Here is a 27,984-nt window from a genome sequence, read left to right as displayed (position 1 = left end):
TGATAATCAACCATGACTCGCCCGGCGGTACGTTCCATTCCACGCAAATGTGTTTTTCCCATTTTATGTTGAACTTGGAAACATCGTGTTGCGCTCCACTCTCCAAACGCCGCAGTCTTGCAGATAGGGCTTTAGTTTTTGTCGCCGTGCCACTGGGGATATGTCTGAAGGTATACATCTGTTGGCCTCTAGAGGTTGAGAAGACAGGGCCTTGTCTTCGGAATGGCCAAGTTGACACTTTGGCTCTACCTTTTGCCAGCTGTGTGCCCTTGGCACTACATTAACCTCTCGGTGCCCCAGGGATTGTTGTAGGAATTAAATGAGAGGGTTAGCACAGCGCCCCGGGAAGCAAGCTCCCCCCAAAATTATAGGGATAGCACTTTGTAACTTTTCCCTCCACTAAGCATGCATTGTTGACTTTTCCTCATTTCATTAAATACCCTTCCTCAGCATTATATTTTTTAATGTTTATTTATTTATTTTGAGAGAGAGAGAGAGAGAGAGAGCGAGACTGCGCTAGCAGGGGAGGAGCAGAGGGGCAGAAAGAGACAATCCCAAGCAGGTGCCACGTTCCCAGTGCAGAGCCTGATGCGGGGCTCGATCCCACGAACCGTGCGATCATGACCTGAGCTGAAATCAAGAGTCAGATGCTTAACTGAGCCACCCAGGCGGCCCCTCCCCATCAGTTTTAGTATCTACATAATATTTCGTCTAATGACCGCACCCAAATTTCTCCCCATTGCTTAAGATTCGGGATATTCACATTTTCCTTCATCGTAAAAAGAGCTGTCACAGCCACATTTTTGCATATCCGTCCCTGTTGTAAGATACGGTTCTAGGATTTTAATTTCTGGAACAGAATTCTAAGGTAATTGCCGCATGAAACCCAGGCTTACCACTGAAATCCCCTGGATAGATATTCGCTGGCCTTTAACAACCAAGAGCAGACATACTTGAACTGCCTTGAACTTCACAAAGGGATTTGACCTTTGCCCGTGAACTTCTCTGGCTTGAGCTGAGGTTTCACACTTGATATGTGGTTCAGGGACTCCGAGATGAAGAAAACGTCTGTGCCCAAGTTCATTTTTAGTGCAAGTGCCTGCAGCTCAGAGATGCCATACCTCGATGCACCCTGGGACTTGTTCACTCGGGTTGCCTTCCAGGATGGCTTGTGCACACCTCGCTCTTCTTGCGGGAGATTGATGCCCCTCACCCCCCACCCCCCGGCTCGGTGTGGCCTCCTCTACCTGAATCACTCATTGTCTTGGCTTCTCACAGACCTTTCTGTCCACCTTCTTCCAACAGGACAACCTCTGACATGAAGCCCAGGCTGCTGTCCTTGGCATTGTCCTGCCTGGACCGAGGGGCCCAGAAGATCCGTCCATTCCCGCCTGTTCTAGCCATTGCTGGGTGGCTAGATCCATCACCCTCCCCACCTTCCGGGGGGCCTCTCTCCCTCCTGGAGCAGAAAAACATCCCCGAGGAGGGAGAGCCTTAGAAAAGTTTCAGAGGTTTTCATCTCCAGCCCAAATCACTTTCGGACCCTCTCCTGGTTCAGTGGCTCCCGGATCCTTTCTCTGCTGGCTCTCGACGTGTCAGAAAAGCCCACTTCCTCGCCTTCCTTTGGCATCAGTGGAATCTGGCTTTCCTAAGCAACAAGCATCCGGGGACAAAGAACCCCTTGTACTTTGCATGATCGCTCTGTGCTTTGGCGCTCCCCCAGGTGAAGGCGCTGGAGATGATACATTTGTAACTTTTAAAGAGGTAATTTAGGGAACAGCCCTGTGCCAGCTTGAGTGTGTGTGTGTGTGTGTGTGTGTGTGTGTGTGTGTGTGTGAGATGTGTGTTCAAGCTGCTTCTCCCTGTTCCTGCTGTTCCTAGAGAACGTCTTCTGGGGGCTTGGATTTGCCACAAATTCCGAACATGTCTGGTTACAAAGATCCGCTCAGGGAAGTCAAACAGGGTCCTTCCATTTCTTTTCTCCGTTCTCCTCCTCCTCCCTCTCTTTCTCTTTTTTCCTCCCTCCCTCCTTCCCTCCTTGCCTTCCTTCCTTCCCCTCTGCCTCCCCCCCTCCCCCCCCACCCCCGCCACCGCCGTGTTTGAGCTTTTGACACTGAGCTGCTCAAAAGAGTCAGTTGAGTCTCGATGAGGCAGTAACCTCACTTTGGAGGACCTTTTCCGACCAGATGTGTCCAGCCCTGGCCAAGAACGCCCACACAGGCTGCTGGCTGCACCGAAACAGGAAAGGCTTCATCTGTCATGTAAACACTCCCCAGATATCGACCCAGTCAGTGCCTGGCGAGACAGACACTCTGACGACAGCTTCATCAACAGGACCAGTGCCCGATTAAGACGCACCTCTGGTTTTCCCTTGTGGGGGAGGGGCGCCCACATAATGGAAAAATCACAGGTCTGGAAAGCGGAGGAACTCTGTACTCGCCCGCGGCCGGGAGACACGCTGCAAATGCCCCAAGCCCTGACCGCTCTGCGAGGAAGACGGTTCTGGTCCCTCCCTGTTGAACGAGATGCTATGTGCAACGGCAGGGCAGCGGCTCTAAATGCAGGAAAAGGGAAGGATGGGCTGTGTTCCACCTCTAGGGGCTGCCGAGATCCCCCTCCCCGTGGACCATACCGATGGTCTTAGGAAATCAACCTGTCACACCCGCGAGATCCACCCGGCACAGGGCGGGATGGGTGTGCGACCCGGAGGCCTGGTTGGCACAACAAGGCAGGACCTTCAAAGGGGAGCTCACAGGACTAGCGGAAACAGTGGAGGCTTTGGGATATTTTCTTGCCTTTTTAAAAATAAGTTTTTAATGTTTATTTATTTTTGAGAGAGAGAGAGAGAGAGAGAGAGAGAGAGAGAGAGAGAGAAGCAGGCTCCAGGCTCCGAGCTGTCGGCACGGAGCCCGACACGGGGCTCGATCTCACAAACCGCGAGATCACGACCTGAGCTCAAGTCAGACACTCAGCTGACTCAGCCACCCGGGTGCCCCCTTTCTTGCCTTTTTAACGGGAAAAAGAAAGGTGGCTGTAACGATAGGTATACCGTATCAGGATCCACGCCTGGTTCGTACATGGCCTTTGTCATGTTCTCGTGGGGTGTCTGGAGAAAGCCACTCAGTGTCTTGCCGGGCCTCAGTCTCCCCTCCTATGAAAAAAGGGTGATGGGGCGCCTATTTCGTAAGGTTGTTGTAAAGATTAATAATCACATGGAACGTTCAGAACGGTGCCCGGCAGTTCGAGGGACCCTGGGGGATAGTCTCCATGTCTCTGAGGACACACAGCTCCAAACAGAGAGGCTGGGGTTTCTTTTGGCTGAGGGGGGCCACCAGAGCGAGGAGAGAGGGGGCCCAGGAGGAGGCAGAGGGCCTGGCCCAGGTGGGTAGACACAGGGGTGCGGGGGCCTGATGGACGGGCCGCTGGAACACAGCAGGGACCAGCTCCGGGGGCTGGAAGCTTCGAGGAGCTCATCAAAGAGGGCTCAGCCAAAGCCTGCTGGTTTTCAGGGCTTGGTTGCAGGAGATGGGGGGCGGGGATCGAAGGACACGCGGGGCCAAGACAGCAGGTCCTGGGACAAGGAGCTCTTGGAAGGATGGAGGGCTGATCAGACTGGCACTATCCAGCCAGAAGAAAACTCCCTGCTTCCCACCTGCACCCTGCCCCACCCCACCCTTTCTGCCTCTGAATCCGTAGCCCTTGGGCACAAAGGCTCTCAGGCGTCTTCAGGCTTAGACCGGCCTGAGGGCCAGCAGCAACCTTCAATCAGGATCTTGGGGACATCAAGGCAGGGGGTTGTCTGGGGAAGCTGAAAACCTTGCTCGCTGGGCCCTCCCTCACCCCCTAAGTCAGGGGAGGATTGAGGGAGCTCCTCTCTCTTTCTCTTCTCTCTGTCTCTCTCTCTCACGCACACCAAATATACACCTACACCCCTCTTTTACCTGGCAAGGCTCTGAAGGATAACCTGTCTGACGCTACAGCCCTCACTGGGCATGACTCCCATTTTGGGCACCGTGACCGAAGGCAGCGAGGCAGAAACAAGTGACCGTCCGATGCCTTCTGACCGTCTGTTACCCACACCCGAGCCCCAGCCCGGACCACCACTGAGTCAGCTACTCTCGCACACGGGCCCAGGCCAGGCTGCATGCAAAGCTGTCCGTAATTTTAATGAGCAGTCGGAGCTAAGGAGACCCGAGGCCAGGCCGGGTTACACTGTTTCACTGCGCCTGGAAACATCCTGGCTGATAGCAGAACGGGCAGTGGGCCTCTGGGACCCCCCTCCGGACTGTGGAGCCCGACAAAACGTGAGGTGTTTGCGGCCAAGAGAGACTTCCCCAGACTCTACAGGGTACTACGGATTGGCATCCCTGTCCTAAGAGGTGGGGAAACTGTCAGAATTCCAGGAGACTCCTTCAATAAAACTAAGTGCCCTTGTCTTGGGACTTCCACCCAGGAGACTGGGGGACGCATATAGTGCAAAGAGCCTGAAGAAACTGGTGGGCTCCTTGGTCCAACGCTCCGTAACTTTGCAACTGTCCTCGCAGCCTATCATTCCTATCTATTGACGGTTCGAATGCCTTCTTCAATCGAGTCTTGTTGACTCGGACCGAATGATCTCACGGAGGTCAACGTCATCCGCGCGATGCCCGCGCTCTTTCAAACGATGATACTGATTTAAAAAAGAAAAAAAGAAACTTATCTGCAATTAACACGTAGGACACCCCACACGGCACCTTTCCTCCTTGGAGGAAAAAAGCAGGGCCTCTGGGGATCACTGTAGACCAAGCTGGGCGCTGTCTCTTTAAGCAGAAGAGGCTGAGAAGCTCTCAGGCCACCATGACATATCCCAGCATTGGACCAGCCCCTGAATAAACTGGAAAGACGCCTGGCCTGGCTTCAGTGACACGGAGCACCCCCGGGGAAACATCTCGGGGAGCCTGGTTGGAAGCAGTGGGGCTTACAACCTGTCAGCTGCTGGTCTCTCTGCTGCCCTGTGGGGAGGGCCCCGCCTTGGCATCCCTCGTGTTTGGAGCAGAGAAATCCGCGTGGAGGAAGGGGTTACACCATTCGGCCTGGTGAGTTTTCCTGGCATACTGTCCCTCTGCAGAGTGGAAGCTTATGCTTCTCCGAGAACTGCCCAGTCCCCCACCCCCTGCAAATCACAAATGGGAAGGGCTGCAGGGGAGACGGGGCTTTTGTGTTGCAGATGACCCACCGTCGGAGGGTTTTCAACTCCTCCTTTAGAAGCTGGGTATATACCCTGGCTGGGGAGGGGAGAGGCTCTATCTGAGAGCGTCTGGAAACCCCAGCACGTCCAGATTTGAAGGGAGAAAGGGGACCCGATGCTTTTTTTTCCTGATGGGACGGAGTTCTGCACACACAGCTGGCTGGCAGGGGACCTTGGGTTGGGAAGCAGGTTAGGGAGAAGCTTCCACCGGTAGTCAAGCCCTGGCCTGGCCCCGGGTGTGGCCAAGCCTGGTGGACACTGCCCGGGGCGGTGTTTCGTCTTCCACCCTGGGAGCCGAGCGAGCGGGCAGCAGACAGGCGAGAGGCAGTAAGGGAGGAGCAAAAAAGGGTTCCAAGCTCATGGGTTCCAAAGCTCACAGTGTGGTGTCACCTGCTTAGGGACTAAAATCTTGGGAAGAGGAAGAGGCAGGCTGTCGCTTACGACGTGTATTCTTTCCTAGATGCATACGCTTCGGTAAAAAGGTTACTTGGGAAAAGAAAAAAAGAAAAGGAAGAGAAAGAAAATCCTGAGTTAAATATGCTAATTATCTGGAAAGTGCTTAGAACAGTACTGGGTACATAGTGTCCACATCAGTGTTGGCGGAATAAATAAAATAAAAGTCTGAATGGCATAAAGAGAGGCCATAGTTGCTGGGGCATACCTGACCTATAAAATGACCCAGGAGGAGAGAGCACACTGTCATTCCTGTGGTTGGTTATGCTATTGGCATAAGCTATTTTAGCTCACGGGGTGGGCTGGCGGGGGTGGGGTGGGGTGGGGGCTTAGCCTTGCTTGATGTGAGGGCAAAATGTGATATAACGGTAACCATGGTGACAGTTTACTGGGTCCTGGTCCCTATTACGTTCCGGACACTATGCAAACTGCCTCACACACCTTGTCCCCCCTACTCGCCACCTCTAAAGTAGGCATTGTCAGTCCTGCTTGTAGATGCAAAAATGGAAGCTCGTGGAACTTCAGGTACTTGCCCCAATTCAGGACTCTGAGTAGTCAGCTTTGTCTGAGCCCAGAGCCAGCGTGCCTAAGCGTTGCCCCACACCGCCTCTCCCAGACCATGTGTGCACCTGTCATATAATGCGCATTGAGCCAAACTTTCATATGTCGTCTTTTTAATTGGCTAATATAAGAGTTTTTAAAAGACCGTGGTTTGAAGAGTATTTCAGATAATGTATTTTTTTTTTAATTTTTTAACATTTATTTATTTTTGGGACAGAGAGAGACAGAGCATGAACTGGGGAGGGGCAGAGAGAGAGGGAGACACAGAATCGGAAGCAGGCTCCAGGCTCTGAGCCATCAGCCCAGAGCCTGATGCGGGGCTCGAACTCACGGACCGTGAGATCATGACCTGAGCTGAAGTCTGACGCTCAACCAACTGAGCCACCCAGGCGCCCCCAGATAATGTATTTTGACTTAAAGACAAGAATATGCAATCAGCTACCATAAGCAGGTACTTTTTAAAAATTTATTTTTGTTTATTTTTTGAGAGAGAGAAGCAGAGAGAGACAGAGAGCATGAGCCGGGGAGGCTCAGACAGAGGGAGAGAGAGAATCCGAGGTAGGCTCTGTGCTGTCAGCCCCAGGAGAGGCAAACTCGGAACCCAGAGATCATGACCTCAACCCAAGTCAAGAGTCGGATGCTTAACCCTTCTGAGTCACCCAGGCGCCCCTAAACAGCTGGTTTCAAATAGTAAAATAGTATGGAGTTGTCTGAATCAGTTGGAATGATGAGGTTTTATGACAGGACACTAGCAGTCGGGGTGTGTGTGAATTGCTGCATTAGTAAGTAAAGACATTTAAAATCCACATTAAGGCTCTGGGCTTGCGCGCCCACTCTCCCATCGAGAGTCGTATTTGGGCCCACCTGCGCCACGCCCAGAAGGGCTAGCCTCTCCGTCCCTGTGACGCTGGGCGAACCACTTTCAGGCGACTATGAATCAGCGCATTTCCCTGGCTGATCTTCCCCCACCTCGATGGCCAACTCCCCACCCAATGGCCTGGGGACGCCAGCGGAGGCTGGGAGCCGGGCCAGGCGAACTTCGCCTGGAGCATACCCGGCTGTGGTCCGGGCTAGCAGGAGCCAGACCCCCTTCCCCCGGTCGCGCTGTGCTGTAGTCGGCGGAACTCTCCCTCCTCCTGCTAATAGTCACCCAAGCGGGGCCCGCAAAGTGGGTCCCTTGAGTCCCAGGGAGCCGGCACGCGGCCTGGGCGCAGACACGGACAGCGCGGGAGGGCGCGGTGCAGGTGTGGCCAGCACAAATGCCAGGGCAGGCCAGGCGCGCCAGGACCCGAGAGGTGAGGGCCGTCTTCCTGCGCTTAAGTGCCGGCTCCCCCCTCCCCGGAGGAGAGGAATCCGGCCTCGGTCCCCGCGTGGGCGCAGTGCACGTGCGTGCGCCCCGGCGGGGGCGACCTCGGGAGGGCTTTTCCCACGTGGCCGAGGGGGCGGAAGGGCCAGTTTATTGGCCGACACTTGGTCTCCAGGAGCTCGGGGAGCCAGAGGAAGCGGAGGTGAGAAAGCTCAGCCGCCGGCTAGTAGCGAGTAAAAGTCCCAGCGGTTTTGCAGTGATCGACTTTCTCCCGAGGCGGCTTGAAGGCCGAGTAACTGTCTCCCGCCCTCCCTCCCTCCTGCCCTCTCTCCTCCCCCGAGTCCCGCCCCCCTGCACACGCTGACCCAGGGACACACCCTACTGCAGCGACGCAGACAGGGCGTTGTTCTTGTTAAAGGGGAACGCCGGGAGCCTCCCTCTGGCCCCTCGCTTCGCGCGCGCAGCCCCGCAGCGCAGCTGTCTTTGGGGACGCCAGCCGCCGAGCCGGACGCGCCGAGTTTGTGCCGGAGGCCACTTGGAGGAACGGGGACAACTATCCCTTTGGGCTGTAAGTGCTTTGGTAGGGACAAGTGGAGGAGATGGAGGAGAAACGTGGGCATCTTCCGTCGATGGTGCCAAAAAGCGCGGAGCAGGCGCGGGCACTGGGCTGGCCAGGCCCGCGAGATGTCTTCCCGAGCTCGGACAGGCGGACCACGGTCTGGCTCGTCTGGTTCTTGCGGGGCTTGTAGGGACACCGTGTGGCCTTGCCTTATGGTCCCTAAGTCGTAAGGGGCGCGGGTGGCTGTGTGGGGATATGCGGCAAGGGCTGAGCACTTTGGGTCTCGCTGGAGACGCGCCTACTTGGGCACTCATTGGCAAAGCAGTCCCTGCGGTGGACCCCGGAGATGGGGCTGCTGGCCCCCCGTGGTCCCCCCATTTCTAGCCGTAGACCCGATTATCCTTCTCTTGTCCCTCCCGGCTCTAGCAGCCGTTGGATTTAATTTAAACCGTCTGGGAGACAATCCGAAAGCCGTGCTCATTTCTTTCCGTACATTCCAGGGGTTCCTTGGACTGGTTGCTTAGGGAGAGCAGCGGAGGGGCCTGGTATTGGGGACTTTTAAAACGGAGCTATTGAAACGTGGTCTCCCCTGGCCCTGTGCTGAGACGGTGCCCCCAAATGCAGCTGGGCTTCCACAGCCATAGTACCCTCTAACGGGTCACCCCAGTCTCCATTTCCCCCCAAGAGCTGTAAAACGAGGGGCTAGGACCACATAGCTGCGTGGGAGAAGCTGTCCTGCCGGCTCTGGCGGGTTGCGGTTCTCCTGGGACTCAGCCCTCCACCCTCCGCCTCTCCTTCCCACCGGACATCTGCCACCACCCCCCCTCCCCGCCACCCCCCCCTCCGTGCAGCCTCCTGGGCGCGCGTCCCGGCGCGCCGAGGCCGAACCGGGTCGTGTCTCGGCTCCGCGTGCCGGGGGCTCAGCCGGGACCGGGGAGAACCGGCGAGAGGCCAGCCCGGGAGCGCAGGGCCCGGCCCGCAGGGGCTGCGGCGGGAGGGGATTGGGGGTGGGGTGGGGTGAAGCGCGCGGTGGGCGGGAAGCGCAGGGGTCCCGCCACTCTCTGGGCCTTTCTTTCCTGCCCACACTCCCCCGGCTCTGCGCCTCCTCTCCGGAGCCGCCGGTGTGGACGCCAGGCTGAGCCGGGGCCAGGACGGCTCCCCGGCGCTGGCAGAACCCGGTGGAAACTTGGGAGACTAACGGAACGCGGAGCGCACCGGGCCTGGGAAACCAGCTCCCCGCCGCGCGCTCTCCCTCGCAGCGTGCCGCTGGCGTCCCCGGGCCTCCGGCAGCAATCGGGGCGCCCACGCGCGGACCCCCAACCGCCACCCCGTAGGGAAAGGGGGCTCTCTCCTCCTCCTGCCTCCTTCCCCACGTGGGGCTGTGCTCCGGAGGCAACCCCGGGCGGCTGGAGGTGTGCCGTGGCCTCCGCTGGTCATTCTGGGAAGAGCTCTCCTCCCGGGGTGACTTAGACGTGCGTACCCCCTCGTCTCGTCCCCGAAGCAAGAGGTGTCGTGTGGCCGGCGGGCCCCCCGCGGGCTGCCGGGCGGGGATGCTGCGGCCGGCTGCTGCCCTCTCTCGGCCGGCCGCCGGGAGGCGTGCGGGCGCCGCGACCCGGGCCGGGCGCGCAGCCAGGCCCCTGCATTCCGCCGGCGCGGGGACCCTCCCTCCGCGCGCTCCTCCTCCCTCCCTCCCTCCCTCGCTCGCCCGGGCCAGTTGGTTGGGCCTCACGTCCAGCTTCGGCTCTCTTTCCCGGCAGGCAGGAACTCCGCTGAGCACAACCAGCCGCCAGAATGCTCCTCTTGTTGCTGGGCATCATCGTCCTCCACGTCGCAGTGCTCGTGCTGCTCTTCGTCTCCACGATCGTCAGCGTGAGTGCCCGGCGGGCAGCGGGGAGGTGGGCGCGGGCGGGGCACCCGGACCCCCTCCCCCCCCTCCCCCCCCCCCCCCCCCACCGCCCAAGGCTCGGGCCTCCCGGGCGGCGATTCCTCCAGATCCGCGCCGCGTCGTGATTTGCAAACGACGTGAAAGTCTCGGGCGGCCCCCGGGGCGTTTTTGCAGTTTCTGGCAGGCTGCCCCCTTTCAGTTGTTTGGAGAAAACCCGAGCAGATTCAGGGGTAGAGGGAGGCGATCGCCAGACTAGGTGAGCGGCGCAGGCCTCCATTTAAGCCAAATAATTTCAGTGCAGAGACCTCAGGGTTTCCCGACCTTCATTTGATAAAATTGCAGGGTTGTTTTTTTTTTTTTTTTTTTTTTTTGCGCCGTAGGTTCCTTGAGGAAGGAAGTGGAGTATTTATGAAGGTTTGTTTTTCTCCACATGTCATGGAACACCCTTTAGGGCTGGAAATGGGAAGGTTAAAATAGGTTCTTCCGGAAAAGAGTTCACAGCCCCCGTCTGCTTTGTGATGTGGGCATAGCACCTTCCACTCTAAAGCCTCTTCTGTATGAACACAGAGCGGGCGTGGGGAAGGGGCAGAGAGAGAGAGAGAGGGAGACACAGAATCCCAAGCAGGCCCCAGGCTCTGAGCTGTCAGCACAGAACCCCACTCGGGGCTGGAAGTCAGGAACCTTGAGATCACGACCTGAGCCAAAGTCAGACGCTTAACCGGCTGAGCCACCCAGGCGCCCCTACCGTGGTTTTAACTTCTTAACTGAGGCGTATCCCAGACGTGATATTCTTGTCCGTTTCCAAGGTTGAGAAATATGTCAGAGTGAGAGATTGTGATGTTGGGGATCTGTGGATTGTTTCATCGTTTGTAAGCATTTTTATAACCTCTTAATCTTGTGGGATTGATAGGAATTAGGAGCCAGGAGACAGGCTCAGAGAGGCAGTAGCTTGGGGGAGCGACACCCAGGAGATCCAGGGTGAGGAGAGCTGGCTTGAATGCAGGTGCTATAGGACATACTTCTGCATGTACTAGCTTGTGTGTGTGTGTGTGTGTGTGTGTGTGTGTGTGTGTGTGAACTTTTCTGTTCACAAAGTGCTTTTCATTTGTGAAACGCTGGCCCTCCGCCCAACACCATGTCTGAGCCAGACCCCCACCTCTCTCCTTTCCCCAGTGTGACTGTGGCCTCTGGCTGGGCCACCCTGGGCAGGGCAGGGGCAGGCCAGGTAGACGGGCGGATGAGGCCGCTCTTGCCTTCCCTTCCCCTTTCTCTCCCCTTCCCTTCGCTCCTCACCACCCTGTCTGATCGAAGATGTCTGGTTCTTTCTAGCAATGGATCGTGGGCAATGGACATGCAACCGACCTCTGGCAGAATTGTAGCACCTCTTCTTCCGGAAACGTCCACCACTGCTACTCATCGTCAGCAAATGGTGAGACTGGGTCTTTGCTCCATATTTCTCAGTCCAGACCTGGAAACCCTTGTTCTTGGAAGACGCAGCTCAAAAGTTGTTGCTGGGGTGGGGCAGAATGCAATAGGGGACCGGGGATCCGAGACAGGAGAAGGGCAGAAGTTTCCCTGGCTCACCTAAGACCCTGGCTCTCACTGCACATGATCTCTCCCCGGAAAGATGCCCTAGAAAGCACAGTGCTTCTTGTCAGCAAAGAAACGTGGGCACAGATAAGCCATAAATGTGGCACCATGGCAGGACCTTAGACAGACCCAGTTGGGTCTTCTGACCCCACTGGTATCTTTGCTTTGGTGGCTGTCTCTATCCAGAAAGGTCCTGCCACTTCCTGTTTCAGTGACGGTCCCAGGGGGTAGTTGGGCCAGCTTTTGATCCCCCGTTGGCAAGACCGCTTTTCGAGGTCGTGGGCCTCAGTGGTGATGCCATTTGGCATTCCAACCTTTGGGTGTTTCCTTGCGGCAAGATGGCGACTCGAAGCTATTTGCAAAAGGCTAAACGCAAGCCTAGGAGTGCCCTTCGTGCGGAGGACTGTGTTTCTCCTTTGTCCTCGGCATCATTGCTTGTGAGATATTTGAAGCGGGGCTTACTTGGATTCCAGTTAAGGGATAATTGGCAGTGAGGGACCCTCTAGACACCTCCTGTACTCAGAGGAGTGCTCAGACGCAGGGGCCCCCCGCGTCTTTGGATGCGGAGAGGCAGCGGTAAATGGGGTGCCTTCTCTGGGGTGGCTGGGTGCTGTTGAGTGTCACTGTGGACCCTGAAAGGGACCCTAGCGCTTGGTGTTGAGGACATCGTGGGCTGGGCTTGGCATGGGCCCGTGCTCCAAAGGATACGTCCCCAGCCTGGAGAGGGAAGTCGCTGTAGGATTTGACAAAGCTTTCCTGCCATCCCGGGTTTTAAAAGACCGAGCAAGGACAGCCTCCGTTGTTGCTGAAGCTACTCATGATCTAGTATTTCCGTCGGAGGTGTTACAACTGCTGACAGAGACCAGTTTGGGTCCAGCTCCATAAGGCAGGCAGGGAAGGGGCCCTCCGCTCTGGCCTTTGCACGGTGCACAAGCTTTGTGTCCCCGCGGGCTCCGCACCCAGTAACCCCCAAGCTGTCACTGAAGCATCGCAAACCCACATCTCGAACCTCTGTATGAAGAGAAACTTCTAGAACACTTGCTTACGGGGCAGTGTCTGTGGGGGAAGGATCGGCGAGGAGTAGAAAACCCTGCTTTACGTTTAAGCTTTCCCCGGGGGTGGGGGGTGGGGCGAAAACAGAAAGGCCTCCGTCCCCATGGACGTGAGCAGCCCCGAATCTTTTCTCGGAGTGCGTGAAGGATATTGGATGAGAAACATCCTAGACGGGGGCGCAGCGCGTTTGCATGGTGAGTTGACAGCTGAGTAACTGAAATGAAATACTCGTGCATGCCTGAGAATGCGGTGATAGCCCTGTTTGCCCCCAAAGCCGCAGCATCCGGTGCCCCCCTCCCCCCCCCTCCCAGGATCTGGCTCAAGTTCTCTGAAGACTCCAGATGGGTGGCGCCCCCGCTCACTACTGACACCTGGTGGTCACCAGTGGTGACGCGGCCCCAGAGAGTGGTTTTTCCCCAGGCCTCCCCAGGCCTCAAATGCCACTCGGGGTTGGCGTGAAATCCTGGACTCTGAGGTCCGGACGGGGGCAGAGGCTGAGCTGTCTAGACTGCGCTCCAGCCGTGCATGGGAAGGAGGGCAGCCTTCACCTCGGGGCCGGTTACTGACCCCGGGTGCTGCACTTGACCTGGTTGTGAATGGCTGTCATCTCCGGCCAGCAGCCCATCTCGTGTTATTTTCAGCAGGCCCCTTCTCGTCTCTCAGTTGGCTCCTGATGTGCCAAGCTCGCCTCTTGGGTCCCTTGACGACAGCTTTGGGGTCTTTCGCGTGGGTTCCAGGTCCACGTGGTCGCTTTCCGAGGGTCACCCGGGAGCCTGCCTTCTCCCCGGCGCCTGCCTTCTCAGATGTTTTGAGGGATTTGGGCTTCTTCGAAGTTCGACGTTTCCATGGAAACTTCCCCAGTAGTTGTTATCTCCGCTGACGGCTCCCCGGCCGGTCAGCCTGTGTTACGACTTCAGCTCTGACCAGGGGCGGGGGATCCTCTGGGCCTCCTGTGCTTTGCCGATTGAGTTTAACAATTTCCGAGGCAAGTCACAGACACAGAAATCTGCAGTTACAAACATGAGACTGCCTTGACGAGTGAACTGAGGTGTGCGTTTGCGCTCAGGCTGTTCCAAACATCCTCTGGGATGAGGTCCTCCAAAGCGATTTGTTACCGAGAGCGACAAATCGCGAAGCATGTTACAGGCGCGTCAGGCGAAAACGTGTCGGTTGACCCGACTGGCTGGCTTTTCCCGAAGGGACTTGAGTTGGTCCGTGCGGGGCCCGGGGCATGACATCTGCCCCTCGTTTTCTGTGTGAACGGTGCCCCCTGCCGCGTGAACCTCATGGAGGTCAACCAGCTGGGTTGTATAGTCTGAGGGAGAAGTCTTCGATCTTTCTGTCAAGCTATGAGAAGTGGTTTTAACTGTCTTACCTGCCTTCTCATTTTCTGAATTCGTTTCCATACCTTCTGGGTCCATCCTTAACTTGGCTGCAGGTGGGGGGCGGGAAGAACCTTAGGGGGGGGCCTGTTCATCATGACCTTGTATTGACGGCCTCCCCGGGCCCAGGGAATACGAGCACTTGGAAATGGTGGACCTTGCCCTTGAGGGGCCTGAGCCTCTCTGAGGAGCCAGCAGATAAGTGTGTGTGTGTGGGGGGGGTGGTGAATCACTGGGAAGGCAGCATAGGCCAGATGCCCAAGGAGTGGGGGCAGGCAGACAGCGCCAGAGTTCAAGGGAGGAAGTCTCGTGTGGGAGGTGGAATCTGATCCATCCTCCAGAGGATGGGCAGGATTTAAATAAATACAGGCAACGAGGAGGATATCCCTACCAAGGCAATGACGTGACCCGCAGCAAGGGGACAGCAGTGCAGGGGACGTGTTGGATCCGTCGGCTAGTATTCGGATGAGGATTAAAATTGACTGCAATGTAACAGCACCTCTTCAAGTGGCCGTGGCTTCCGTAAGACAGTTTCCTTTCTCTCGGGAAGTCGGCGGCCTGAGAAGAGAGAGCTACGGCGCTTTCGTGAAGTTGTCAGAGACCCAGGCACTTTCTGGCTCTTTCCTTTGCTGCTCTCTCTTGAATGTGGTCCTCATCCTCATGGTCGCAAAGGCTGCCGATGCTCCAGCCATCTCATCCAGGCTTCAAGCGATAGGGCGGAGAAAGGAGGAGGAGAATGTGCGCCCTTCCCTTTCCATGGAATGTCTCCAGAGAGACCTCACTCACACTGCTGTGTGTGTTCTTTTACAGGAACTTAGTCACACAGCCACACCTAGTTACCAGGGAGGCTGAGGATGTAGTCACTTGGCCTCGCGGGAAGCACGGCTTCTCGATTCCTAGAAATTTAACAGCAAGCGCTCCCCATAAGCCTGGCTTGAAACACTTCTCTCCGGGGCTGTGACCTTTCCCCCCTCTGTACCCCGTCATACTCTTTACCAGAGCTCCGCTGGGTCCTAGGCAGTTTCTGGGCAGAGCCCCGTTATTTTAGGATTATTCAAATATTTCCTCCTTCCTGTATCCTGGGCTCTGAGAGCCGCACCGGCCGTTCTCAGAGAGATCCATATTGGAAAGCGTGCGACCTCTGGGCTTTCCTCTTGTTCTCCCCACCTCCAGTCCCTAAGTCTCCTCGCTTCATCATGTCTCTCGGATCTGTGTTTCCTTCCAGCCTGGCCTCCTCTCCTGACCTTCCAGATCTGCATATGCAGCCTCCTTCTAGACGGTTCCACTGGGATGTCTCCGGGGCATCCCCGAACCAGTCAGTCTCCATTCTCCTCCACCAAATCTACCTCTTGGACAATTCCTAGTATTTTAGAGAATGCTGCTAACGTCTGCAGCCCGTGTGGATGTGTTTCCCTCTGGTTCCTCAGCACCCCCGGGCGCCGGCTGTTTCCTTGCGGATCACCACGCCTGCAGGACTTCTCAGAGCCACTGAGGCTGCCCCCTAACCCGTCACCTTGCTTATTTCTGTATAACTCAGTTTTCACACCCAATCCAGGGTGGTATTTTAAAAAAATACAAAGCCGGCCCTGTCACTCTCGATCTCAGGCCTTTCAGAGGGCCCCTCCTTGGCCTTAAACTTCAGATGGAAATCTTTACTAAATCCCATAGGAACCTACCCGAATGGACCCATTCCCTTGAAACCTCATCTCCTGGAATTTTCTGCCTTCTCTTAGTTCCTTGATCATGAACTTCCCACCTCCGGGCCCCCCCCCCCCCCGCCTTTCCCCCTTCCCCTGTTTTTTTGTGTGCAGCTACTCCCTGGCTGCCTGCCATATAGCAGATACTGTTGTAGACAGCAAGGATGTGAGAATGAACAAAAGCTTGCATTTTACTGGGCAAAACAGCCAATAAGCATGAATATGGGGGCAGGGATGGGAATTACAACGAGAACGAAAACAGGGTAATGTGTAACGAGGGGAGGGAGGCGTCGTGCGGGCGTGACCCCTTGGGGGTGACCGGGAGTCCGCCACAGGAGCATCTGGGGCCGATTCGAGGCAGAGGGGACCATCTCGTGTAGGAAAGGGGCCTGGCAGCATTGAGGGACAGAGGGCAGGCCTATCTGGTCCTTCTAGAGCCTAATGAACAGTTTGGCGCCTATAAGTGCATTTCTAAATTTATTTTTTTGATGTTTATTATTATTTTTTTTTTTTTTGAGAGAGAGAGAGACAGACAGGCAGGGCATGAGCAGGGGAGGGGCAGAGAGAGAGGGAGACACAGAATCCGAAACAGGCTCCAGGCTCCGAGCTGTCAGCACAGAGCCCGACGCGGGGCTCGAACTCACGGACCGTGAGACCGTGACCTGAGCCGAAACCAAGAGTCGGACGCGTAACCGACTGAGCCACCCGGGTGCCCCGTGTGTGTGCAGTTTGAAAGAAGGGGCCTGTGCTCGACACGAAAGCATGAAGGCAAAAAGTCAGGCCCACCTGCAGTCTGTCCCCGGAGCCTCCGTCGTCCCCTCCGGTGTATAAGGAAGGACGCCGCACACAGGTGCCCCCGTTTGCCAGTGACCCCGGGCTGGCCTCCTGCACCAGAGTGTGGGCTGGGGCCAGGATCGCAAGCTAAGAAAATGAGCCCTCGATGCTCGCCAGTCTCCGAGGCCCCCCCAGCCTGAGCCTCTCGGGGGCACTCGTTCTCTGGGTCTTTTGGACGATTCCAGACCTATCCATCTATCTGGTGGCATCGTCATTCCGGCGAGGGCATTGGAGCATTTCCTCATCTGCGGCTCGGTGCTTGGGCAGATTTGAGAGGACACCGGAGGCCCTCTGCCCTTACGGGGTCGTGTTTTGCAATTGAAAATCTTTGTGGCTCCGTGGACCAACCCACAATCTCTGCCCAAGTAATGGCTCTCACTTTTACAGGCCCGTGTGCGTGGCCAAGGCCCTGGCGGGACAGGGAGGGGCCGGGGTGGGGGAGGTGGTGCCGTAATGCTGATGTTTCAGCCCCCGGAGCTCCCCGTCGGCCGCCAGCATCCAGGAGTTAATTCCGAATGCGTGTGCAAACCCGCGCCTGAGCCACGTGGCCCTTGACGCTCACAGTCTTCGCTTCTGGCAAAAAAATTTAAGTTGCGTTCCCAGGATTTCCGCAGGGTCGAGAAGGCGTCTCTCTTGCATCTGGGGAGCAGGGCCTGGCCGTACTGTGGCGCGAGGTTGTGGGCGTGGGTTTTCGGTGCCCGAGAGAAGGATGTCTGGCGAGAAGCCTCCGGGGCGTGTCATCCATCGTGGGCACGCACGGGCACTCCCAGTGTTGGGCAGGACTTGGGAGATCAAGTCCGCCCCTCTCCCGCCGCACCTCACTTCAGGCCCCACTCCAGTACGCCCGCCACGCGCGCCTCCTGCCCGTGATGGGGAACTCACTACCTTTCAAGAGAACCTCTTGGATTTTCCAAGCGCTGACAGCAGCGTCCTTTCATTTAGTTTTTGAACGTACCGAGCACATCCTGCGTATCAGGCGCTGTTCCACAACCCAGCCCCACAGACCGAACCAGAAAGACCACGTCTCTGTTTTAGTGGGGCGCACGGGTCCTTGGGGGAGGCACAGAATAGACAATAAACGAGGGCGGGGAGTGGAAAGGACCCTGTAGGAGACGGGATGGTGGCCTCGAAAGTCACCCACGGTGGGGGAGGCTGGTTACGGAAAGGCCTCTTTCTTGCCCTCTCGTGGACAGACTTCAAGACCGGAGGGACCTGTCACGTGAAGGACCACAGGGAGAATATTCCAGGAGGTCATGGCAAGGGGGCAAGACCCTGAGGTGGGGAGGAGTCCGGCGTGACTGAGTGTGAGCGTGCTGGGTGGACGAAGGGGAGTGAGGTGATGGGGGGAGAGGGGCTTGGGGGGCCCCAGAGGCCACAGACTGAGAAGGACAAGTGAGACACCGTTGAAAGATCTTAAGCAGAAGAGGGGCGGGATTCGATTTGTTTCGAGGGCTCAGGCTGGCCGTTAGGTTGAGAGTAGGGATTGGCGGCCAGGCACTGGGATCCAGAAGTCTGTAGCTCATGGCAGAGGGCCGGGCTGGAAGATTCGTCAAGTACCGCCTGTAGAGGGCAGGCACCCAGCCTCTCCTTGTCCCTCTGGAGCTGGGGCGGTGCGTGGGCTTGCCAGGTGGGCGGGCAGAGAATCGGGGAAGCTCACACTATGCTCCCTCTTCCCTGTGCAGCTTCCGTGAATTTAAACCTACAGAAAGGCCGTAGGGTCATTTAAATCGCGCGCGAGAGTTCAAACGCCATTGACCCTCTCCGCACCCCTCCCCGTGTGTGTCCAAGTTGAAAACCCAGTAGCCTGGGCATCTTGCCTTTTGTCTGCACCGGGCCTGCCTCTGACCAACTGGGAATCTGGGGCAGGTGCCCTGGGTGCCGAATAGAGTGAGCATGGAAAGGCAGCTACCACGTCGTGTCCCAGAGCGTCTTCACGTTCCGGGTATACTTGTGACATGGTGGGGGGGGTGTCCAGAGTGGAGGTGACCTTTGAGCTGGGCCTGGGACGTTGGGGAGAGTTTCAGTAGGCGTGCAGGGGAGAGAAGGACGTCGTGCTAGGTGATGGAGGGCCATTACCGCGATTGATGGGGTAGGGGCTCTGTTCTAGCTCTTGACCGCCACGATGCTTGGCCTTTTCGAAAAGGCTTTAGGAATCAAAAGGAGAGGGGGCTTCTGGCTATTATTTTGCAGAGAAAGCCTTTCAGACCCAAAGAGCCTGCAAACAACCCGGGCATCCCCCTCACCCCTTACACACTCCTGGCTAATCGGAGACTACAGCTCGCGCACAATGCCTTTCTGTCCCCCTGCTGCCATTTTCTCTGGCCAAACCCAACATTTCCAAGTGGTCCGCTCTAAAAAAAAAAAAAAAATTCTGATAAGTCCATTGGAAAAATCAGAGAAACCCTAAAAGCTGAGGGCTGCTTCTTTGATGGCAAGAATTCTCTTAGCCTTTAACGTTTCGTTGTAGGTTGTAATTAACATCCGAGGGGGGAGATTAACGTACTTGACCGTGGAACCCGTCCCTTGTTTCTGTTTTTTTAAGTCAACCGGTGGGAAAGTGGTCCCACAACAATTCTCTTTTTTTTTCCTTTTAATATTTATTTATTTATTTTGAGAGAGGGGGAGAGGCAGAAGGAGAGAGAGGGAGAGAGAGCACAATAATTCTTCGAGGGACACAGCCCAGCCTCACCTGATCCGGCAGTTTCCAGACTTTTCCAGCCGGAGCATTTTCCAAAGGAAACCTAAGCCGCCTTAAGTGTTTGCTGGTATCCTCTGTGCCGTATTACATTCCCTTTTGGAGCCCAAGGTCTCGTTAGCAGAATGAAACTGTGGTCTCAGACCCCAGTTTGAGTGGTTCCTCACTGCCCCTCTGTCTCTCTGCCAGAGACAGCATGAGTAGGGGAGGGGCCAAGAGAGCATGAGTAGGGTAGGGGCAGAGAGAGCATGAGTAGGGGTAGGTTCCAGTTAATGAGGCTTAAGCAGGAACACCTTGACCCGAAGTTTCTTTCCACCTGCTTGACATGGGCGTGTTCGCTAGTTTGCTCTAATCAACAGGCCCCCACGATTCCGTATTGGGCGGTTCTGTCTCCTCTTGTGTGGGTGTAGACCCCCCCTCCCACCCCCCCGCCTGCCAGGGTGTAGACCCACGCGGGGGGGGCCGTGCAGGTGCTCCAGCGGGTGGGTGAAGCCTTAAGGGCAAAGGCCACGTTGTTCAGGATAGAGGCCCCTCGGCGTGTCAGCTCTTCCTGGAATGGCATTCTTAGTGACAAATGAGGAAAATGGCAATTTGTGTGGTGGCCGTGGGCGGGGCGGTCTGAGGGCGCAGAGCCCGGCCTTGTTGGTCACGTGCTGTTGCAAACAGCCCAGCCTTATGCCCAGGTGTGCACGTGCCTGTCACATCTCTTGCATTTGGGATTTAGCCCCTCTGGTGGCTTCTTCCTCGGAGGCTTTGTTTCTTTCACGGCCTCCCCGGTGTGTGCTCTGACTTTCCCTCAGCTGTCTGTCCTCTCCCTTCCAAGAAAACTTGTTCTCTCGATGGAAACAGAAAGCGTTTGTGCCTCGCTCAGAGAGGGACCCGGGGGGGGGGCAGGGGACGAGAGGGGCAGGGGACTGACTCTGTGCCGGTAATGAAAGCCGCAGAAAGGCCCAGATGATCTGGTGCTTTGAAAAGCGCCTCATCCTTTCTGAGCCCGTAACTCACTGGACTCCAGGCCCCGGCTAAGAATACAGCTGCGGGGGCAGATGTATTTCCTTCATTGCTTAGCTGCCCCGGCAGCAGGAATCTGACCTTGAAGCGAGCTTTGATCGCGGAGTAACTCAAGCTTGCCCTTCTCTGCCGGGGACGCTGGGTCGGCCTGCCTCCGCGGCCCACATCCGCAACCTGTCCAAAAGCTCTTGGACGCGGCACTCTCATTAGAACAAGGTCTCCAAAGAGTTTTTAGGGCTTTAAATCCCTGTGCTCTGCCCCAAACGCTGTCGCCGGAGTTCTGCCAGGATTTACCGGGTATCCACTTGGGGGCCAGCCACCGAGTGAGGAAGACCGTGGGTGCCCAACGTGGGCTCAGCTTGCAGTTTGAGAGACAGCGTGTCCCCGCGCTGGGGCCGGGATGGGGGTGCGGATCTGTCACTTGGCCTGTTGGCCTGACGTTAGGCGTGCTCCGTAGAAATCAGGCTTTCTGTCTGACATCGATCTGTCATCGATAGCTCTGTGCCTTATACCAGACGTCCCTCCACCCTAAGCATGATTTCCTGTACGTCTGATTGGCTTTGCGATAGCAGAGCTTGGCCGCGTAGACGCTGCGGGCCGGACCTGGCCCACTGCTCCCTGATTTTGTACGTAAGGCCTCGTCGGATGAAACGTACACATTGGCCAAGACCGATTTGGTGCTGAGATGGCAGAGCCCGATGGTTGCTGCCGAGATCGTACGTGTGACCTGCAAAGCCAACAATATTGACCGTCTGACTCTTTACAAAGAGTCTGTGGAACTCTGAGCTGAAAGTGAGATATTCTGGAGTGATGTCGATGTCGTTCCAGGATACTTTGGAGTTCTGGTTGGTCCCCTAATAAAATGGCTGGTGTGAGCCCTGTGGTCCCCCCCTTATCGTGACTGGAGTCACCCAGATGGAGGTACCCCCAGCACCCTGGAACAGTCTGTAAATGCTTACTTACCCTGATCTTTAACGTCAGCTTTTTTTTTTTTTAAGTTTATATATTTATTTTGAGAGAGAGCGAGAGAGAGCATGAGTTGGGTAGGGGCCAGAGACAGCATGAGTAGGGTAGGGGCAGAGAGAGCATGAGTAGGGGAGGGGTCAGAGAGAGCATGAGTAGGGTAGGGGCAGAGAGAGTGTGAGTAGAGTAGGGGCCAGAGACAGCATGAGTGGGGTAGGGGCAGAGAGAGTGTGAGTAGAGTAGGGGCCAGAGACAGCATGAGTAGGGTAGGGGCAGAGAGAGCATGAGTAGGGGAGGGGCCAGAGAGAGCATGAGTTGGGGAGGGACCAGAGACAGCATGAGTAGGGGAGGGGCCAGAGGCAGCATGAGTAGGGTAGGGGCAGAGAGAGCATGAGTAGGGTAGGGGCAGAGAGAGTGTGAGTAGAGTAGGGGGCAGTGACAGCATGAGTAGGGTGGGGACAGAGAGAGCATGAGTAGGGGAGGGGCCAGAGAGAGCATGAGTAGGGGAGGGGCCAGAGACAGCATGAGTAGGGTAGGGGCAGAGAGAGCGTGAGCAGAGTAGGGGGCAGTGACAGCATGAGTAGGGTGGGGACAGAGAGAGCATGAGTAGGGTAGGGGCAGAGAGAGCATGAGTAGGGTAGGGGCAGAGAGAGCGTGAGTAGAGTAGGGGGCAGTGAGCATGAGTAGGGTGGGGACAGAGAGAGCATGAGTAGGGGAGGGGCCAGAGAGAGCATGAGTGGGGGAGGGGCCAGAGAGAGCATGAGTAGGGTAGGGGCAGAGAGAGCATGAGCAGAGTAGGGGGCAGTGACAGCATGAGTAGGGTGGGGACAGAGAGAGCATGAGTAGGGGAGGGGGCAGAGAGAGCATGAGTAGAGTAGGGGCAGAGAGAGTGTGAGTAGAGTAGGAGCCAGAGACAGCATGAGTAAGGTAGGGGCAGAGAGAGCATGAGTAGGGTAGGGGCAGAAACAGAGGGAGAGAGAATTCTAAGCAGGTTCTGTGCTGCCAGCACAAAGCCCGACATGGGGCTTGAACTCATAAACCATGAGCTCATGACCTGAGCGGAGATCAAGAGTCAGACGCTTAACTGACTGAGCCACTCAGGCGCCCCAACATCGGCTTTTTAAATCGGGTTATTTGTATCGTCCTTTGACAGACCTTTTATATCAGCTTGTTTGATCCTTGCGACCGCTCTACGAGATTGTACGTCATGTTAGAGAAGAGAAACTCAGAGCCCCAAACATGGCAAGTGGTAGGGAAGGGGGCGGTCAGCAGAAGCGGGTGACAGAGCCGTCCCCGGGCCTCTGTAACTGGACTGAATGACCGCTGGGTGGTCAGGCTTCATATATCCTCATAGAGGATCGAACACCTGCCATGCATAGATACCTGCTCTCCATTACTGTCCGCCGTGGGTCTAGTCCAGTCCAGATGAAGGACTCTGGCTCTGGACCAGTGTCCTGTGAACTTCAGAATCCCCTCAGGACATCGTCGGCTTCCTTTGGAACGATACTGACAGGGCTCTCGAACCTTCAGCCGGCCTGTTTGGGGCTGGAACGCAAGCTTCTCCCTCCTGGCTCAGCGCTGTTTTTTCCCGTCTGTCAACATGTGGCTTCTAATTTGATGGCATTTGAAGAAAGGTGAAGTCCCTTTACTCTTTGCAGGTGGAAAACCGGTCCTGTCCAGATTCCAGCCATTCTTTGAGTTTCGGAATCCTCACTTATTGGGGCCTGCGAGGTTTTCTTTACCTTCTGATCTTTTAAATTAGTTTCAGTTTATTCAAAGATGACATGAGAGTATTCTCTCGTGTTAAAAATAAACCAACTGATAGAGATCATTTAAAAAATAGATTTAATGGTTATTTATTTTTGAGAGAGCGAGAGAAAGAGACAGAGCACGAGTGGGGGAGGGACAGAGAGAGAAGGGTACAGAAGATACGAAGTGGGCTACCTGCTGACAGATTCTGAGCTAATTCTACAGCTCCGAGCCCGACACGGGGCTTGAACTCACGAACCGTGAGATCGTGACCTGAGCTGAAGTCGGACGTCTAACCTACTGAACCACCCGGGCGCCCCCAAAACGGTACAGACCTTGACAGAAGACCAGACTCTTCTCCATTCCAGCTCTAGTTCCTGGGGGCAATCATTGATATCAATCTGGCACGTCCTTGGCTCTGTTTTCAATGAACACACACACACACACACATTCACGCATGTGCGTGCGCATTTACACATATATGGTGTTTTGGTGTGTATTTACACAATGACATCACGTCGTGTATATACCGGAGTCTTTTCGTTGTCTTGAGGGCTTTTCAGTGGTTATTCATTTTCTACCTCATGATTTTTTAACTGTTGCAAAACATTCCATTGCAAGGATTTACCTTAATTTATTTCCACTCCAAAGAGTGGTACCACAGTGAGCATCCTTATTCATTTCTCTTGGAGCCTCTGTTTAAATGTTTATCCGGGGTGTAGTGATTAAACCGTGGGGTCGTGGTATTGGCATTTAAAGTTTTATTTTTTTATTATTTTTTTAAATGTTTATTTACTTTGAGAGAGAGAGAGAGAGGGCACGCGTCAGGGAGGGGCATACAGAGGGGGAGAGAGAAAATCCCAAGCAGGCTCTGTCCACATTATCAGCACAGAGCCCAATGCAGGGCTCAGTCCCACAAACAGTGAGATCATGACCTGAGCCAAAATCAAGAGTCGGACGCTCAACCGACTGAGCCACCCAGGCACCCTGACATTTAAAAATTCAAATGGATTCTGCCCAATTGCTGGGCACAGAACAATTATTATATTATCATCCCTCTGAACGGTATACAGACGTCTCTCTCATACATGCACTCTGTTGACATGACCAATCGTCTTGATTTCAGCCAGTGTGATAGGTAAACATTGGCATCCCATCCCTTCTGGATTTCACTTGTGTTTTCCTGGTTGCTAATGAAGTTGAGCACCATCAAATATGTTTATTGGCTGTTCGTATTTCTCTTTTGTGAATCGCGTGTCTCCGTGGCTTTATAATTCTACACTGAGCCTTTTGATGCCTCTGCAATTGAATTTTGTGGATGCTGTGAGCTAGAGATCTACTTGGGTGTTTTGACAAATGGATGGCCAACACTGCTTGGTATCTGTTGTATCCTTTCCCTACTGAGTTGTATGTTGTGTTTATTATGTACTAAATTCACAGGTGTACTCTCAAAGTCTTAATTCTGTCCTGTTGTTTTATTTTTCTTTCATGGCTAATACCACATTGTTTGAGCTGCTAAAACTTTATAATATAAGTATAATATAAGCTTGTAGCATAAGCTATATAGTATAATCTAATATAAATATAGTAACATAAAAATATATATTATATAATTCATGGTTATAATCATACTATGTATACATATATAATATTACATGTATATATGTTGTATATACATATATATATAATATATGTTTGATATCTGGTAGGTGATGTTCTGCCTCATTGTTTTTGTTTGTCTCGTTTTGTTTTTTCCTGTTGTTTTTGGGTTTGGTTCAACATGTTTTGGCTCTTGTTGCTTTATTGTCCTTTAGGTAAGTTGTTAAAGCACGTGTCATGTTCTGGCTGGGATATTATTTAGGATAATATTGAACTTGTAGATTGCTTTGGGGAAAAGCGGCATCTTTATGACTTGGAGTGTTTCTGTCTGGGGACATAATGTGTTTCTGTGTCTTCAGCACGTCTTCTGTGTGATTTAGTAAAATTTGTCTGCCTTATTGATTCCAATAGAACATGGATTCCCCATGTTCTTTGGATTCCCCAAAGAACATGATTCTTTAGTCAATTGTATTTTTGTCATTTTTAAATTCTACTAATCTCTGCCCTTCTCAGTAATGAGCCCATTGCTTCTGGATTCATTATTCCTTTTCTAATTTCTTGAGTTGAAAGTTCATTCTTTGCCATTATTTTTTATCGTTTAGTAATTGTTCTAAGGGTGTCCATTAAATGCTAAGTATTGCTTGGGCCACCCACCTATGGATTCGTCACGTGGTACAGCAGCAATCCCTGCTGAAGAAAGTTTTGGTTTTTGTCTCGATTTCTCTGTCCAGATACCATTTTTTAAATTTCCAACGTTATCTTGGCCAGTTTGTTTTTAATTTCTACTTTGTGTTTGCCTCAAGTTGTGCCGGTATGACTTCTGCTTCCTTTGAAATTTATTGAGATTTTTTTATGCCTGATACGGAGTGTGTAAGACTGTTCCTCGTGCGTTTGAAAATAATTCACGGTCTTTGTTATCTGGATGCAAATTTCCTATATATCTACTAAGTTGAATTTGTTAGCCCTGTTATGAATAATCTCTCTGCTTCTGTGTTTTCGTTTTTGTTTTTTGCTAGTTGATTTATCTATTCTGAGAGAAGTGTGCCAAAGTCTTTCACCGTGATTGTGACTTTGTCAATATCTTCTCGTATTCCAATTATCTTTTGCTTTATACATTTTCCAGGATGTGTTATCATATGCATAAAGGTTTATGACTGCCATTTCCTTATGGTAAACTGGATATTTCTTCACTAGGAAGTATCTCTCTTTGGCCCCTTTCATCTTTTTCAACTTACTTATTTATTAAAGTTTATTTATTTGAGAGAGAGAGAACGCCGTGTGTGCCTGCACAAGCGGGGAAGGGACAGAGAGAGTCGGGGAGAAAGAGAATCCCAAGCAGGTTCCGTACTGTCAGTGTGTGGAGCCCGATGTAGGGCTTGAACTCGTGAACTGTGAGATCATGACCTGAGCAGAAATCAAGAGCCGGACGCTTCAACTGAGATACCCAGGCACCCCTCATCTTTTTCAATTTAAATTCTGTTTTTTTTTTCTGCTGCTATGATTACTATAATTGCTTTCTTTTTTTTTTATTTTTTTTTTATTAAAAAAAATTTTTTTTTTTCGTTTATTTATTTTTGGGACAGAGAGAGACAGAGAATGAATGAGGGAGGGGCAGAGAGAGAGGGAGACACAGAATTGGAAACAGGCTCCAGGCTCTGAACCATCAGCCCAGAGCCCGACGCGGGGCTCGAACTCACGGACCGCGAGATTGTGACCTGGCTGAAGTCGGACGCTTAACCGACTGCGCCACCCAGGCGCCCCTATAATTGCTTTCTTTTTGTTAATATTTGCCTGGAGCCTCTTTTAAATATCTTTTGATTTTTCAACCATTGTTTGTTTGAGACGTATCTCTTGTCTCAGACTATAGACAGGAATTACTGTAATTCAAGGTGAAATTCTGTGTCAACGAGGGACTCGAACCCATTCACGTGTATTGTGATCGGTGATTTGACTGGACTATCTTCATGTATGTCATTTATTTCTTGTACTTATGATTGAAAAGCTTCTTCTTCAACTCTGTATCTCCCAGAGCCAACCTGAGAGCTGGGCTCGCAGCAATAGATGTTCAACAAATGCTCATCGAGTAACACCTTCCTTGACCCCTGGATTCTGATCTGATTTGACCACGTACGGCAGAAGCCCCCCATGGTAGTGGGGTTGGGGCTAACGCTCAAATTATTGGTAAAAGAAGTTCTCAAGAAGGCTTTAAGTTCCCTTTTTAATTCTAAGGGATCTTTCCTCTTCGTGTAGATTTAATGTCAAAGATTTGAGGTCTTCTCGAAGTGTGAGGTCTGTTGTTAGGGGTTAGTGGGGGGTAAAGATTTCAGAACTGGGGGAGGAAATCCAGAGTACTGTTCGCATCAGCCATGCTCCCTGGGAGGGAAACTGAAGAACGTTTCCCAGCAAAACTGAATCACTGTTTTCAGTTCTGGATTTGGGTCTCACGTATCTTTGTGTTTCCAGACTCACCTACCAGAGTCCCGGATAATTGGTTTACTCTCAAAAAGACAGTATTCCGGCAACATTAACTTCATGGCAGGCTCACCTAGAGGGACTAAATATGCTGGAGAAAGATGGCACCCAACCCGGGACATCTTTTTCTTACCTGAGTTGACACAGAGACTGAAAACACAAAAGAAGCCTATGTTCTGTCACGGTGAAAAGGATGCTAGACTGGAATCCAGGGCCTCTCAGGTTTGATCGTGCCCTGTTGGGCCCATCCAAACATCTCCGGAAATCTCTTTCCGTACGAAGGAGCTGGATTAGTTGATCCGGATCCGACACTTCTTCCAACCGTGTCTGGAAAAGTCTTATGCTGAAACTCTGGTGACAGTTAACCCAGCCAATACCCTTAAGATTCTGCCATGATCTCTTGGTAACTCAAACCAGGTTCATCTCATTCAGTGACTGACTATAAATCATGCAGCTTTCGTAGCGTTGAGTACCGCGTTAAGCACCAGTGTGTGTTTTTCTCAGCCTTTACGAAGTAGCCAGTTACTGAGCGGAGAAGATAAGGCCCTGTGGCTTCTCCAGTTGCTTTGCCTCGTGTAGAGGAGCACCCACCCCGGTGATTTCTTTGGCACTTGGAAGAAGGGACGCGGGTGACAGGCGGGCAATGCCAAATGCGGGTCTTCGAGTAGGACACCGTAGGCTGAACCCAGGCCGTCTCCTCTCCCTTCCTTCCGGAAATGGCACTATTTTACCATAGATGGTGAACGACAGAATTCTCTTTTCCGCCTGAAGTTTAGTCGGAAGCTTGGAGAATTGATCCGAGGCTTGGGGGAGGGGGGGCGGGTCAGGCATTCAACAAAGATGCGGAACTGTCATCCAGCGTCCCACCCGGTGACCTGTCGGAGCACGGGCTGCTCTGCGCTGAGGTTCATGAGTAGGGTCGAGATCGGCCAAGATCCAGCTCGGCTG

At 53.8% G+C, this 27,984-nt stretch overlaps 1 protein-coding gene across 2 annotated transcripts in view; it reads left to right on the top strand.

The window, feature by feature from the left end:
• The first annotated feature begins 4,905 nt into the window (after positions 1 to 4,905).
• Positions 4,906 to 27,984, top strand: part of PMP22 (peripheral myelin protein 22) — a 33,122-nt gene continuing 10,043 nt past the window's right edge. The window contains exons 1-3 of one of the 2 annotated variants that reach the window (XM_023243572.2): positions 4,906 to 5,075; positions 9,864 to 9,975; positions 11,321 to 11,420. In XM_023243572.2, the coding sequence (XP_023099340.1) occupies positions 9,898 to 9,975; positions 11,321 to 11,420 (178 nt within the window). In that variant the 5' untranslated portion in view covers positions 4,906 to 5,075; positions 9,864 to 9,897. Of the gene's footprint in view, positions 5,076 to 7,965; positions 8,116 to 9,863; positions 9,976 to 11,320; positions 11,421 to 27,984 lie in introns of those variants that run through there. The other variant, XM_023243571.2, reaches the window with a different exon arrangement.

The sequence above is a fragment of the Felis catus genome, chromosome E1, assembly GCF_018350175.1.
Source record: "Felis catus isolate Fca126 chromosome E1, F.catus_Fca126_mat1.0, whole genome shotgun sequence".
Classification (NCBI taxonomy): Eukaryota; Metazoa; Chordata; class Mammalia; order Carnivora; family Felidae; genus Felis; species Felis catus.
The sequence above is the reverse complement of the archived record's forward strand: the minus strand, read 5'-3'. Positions and strand labels throughout refer to the sequence as shown.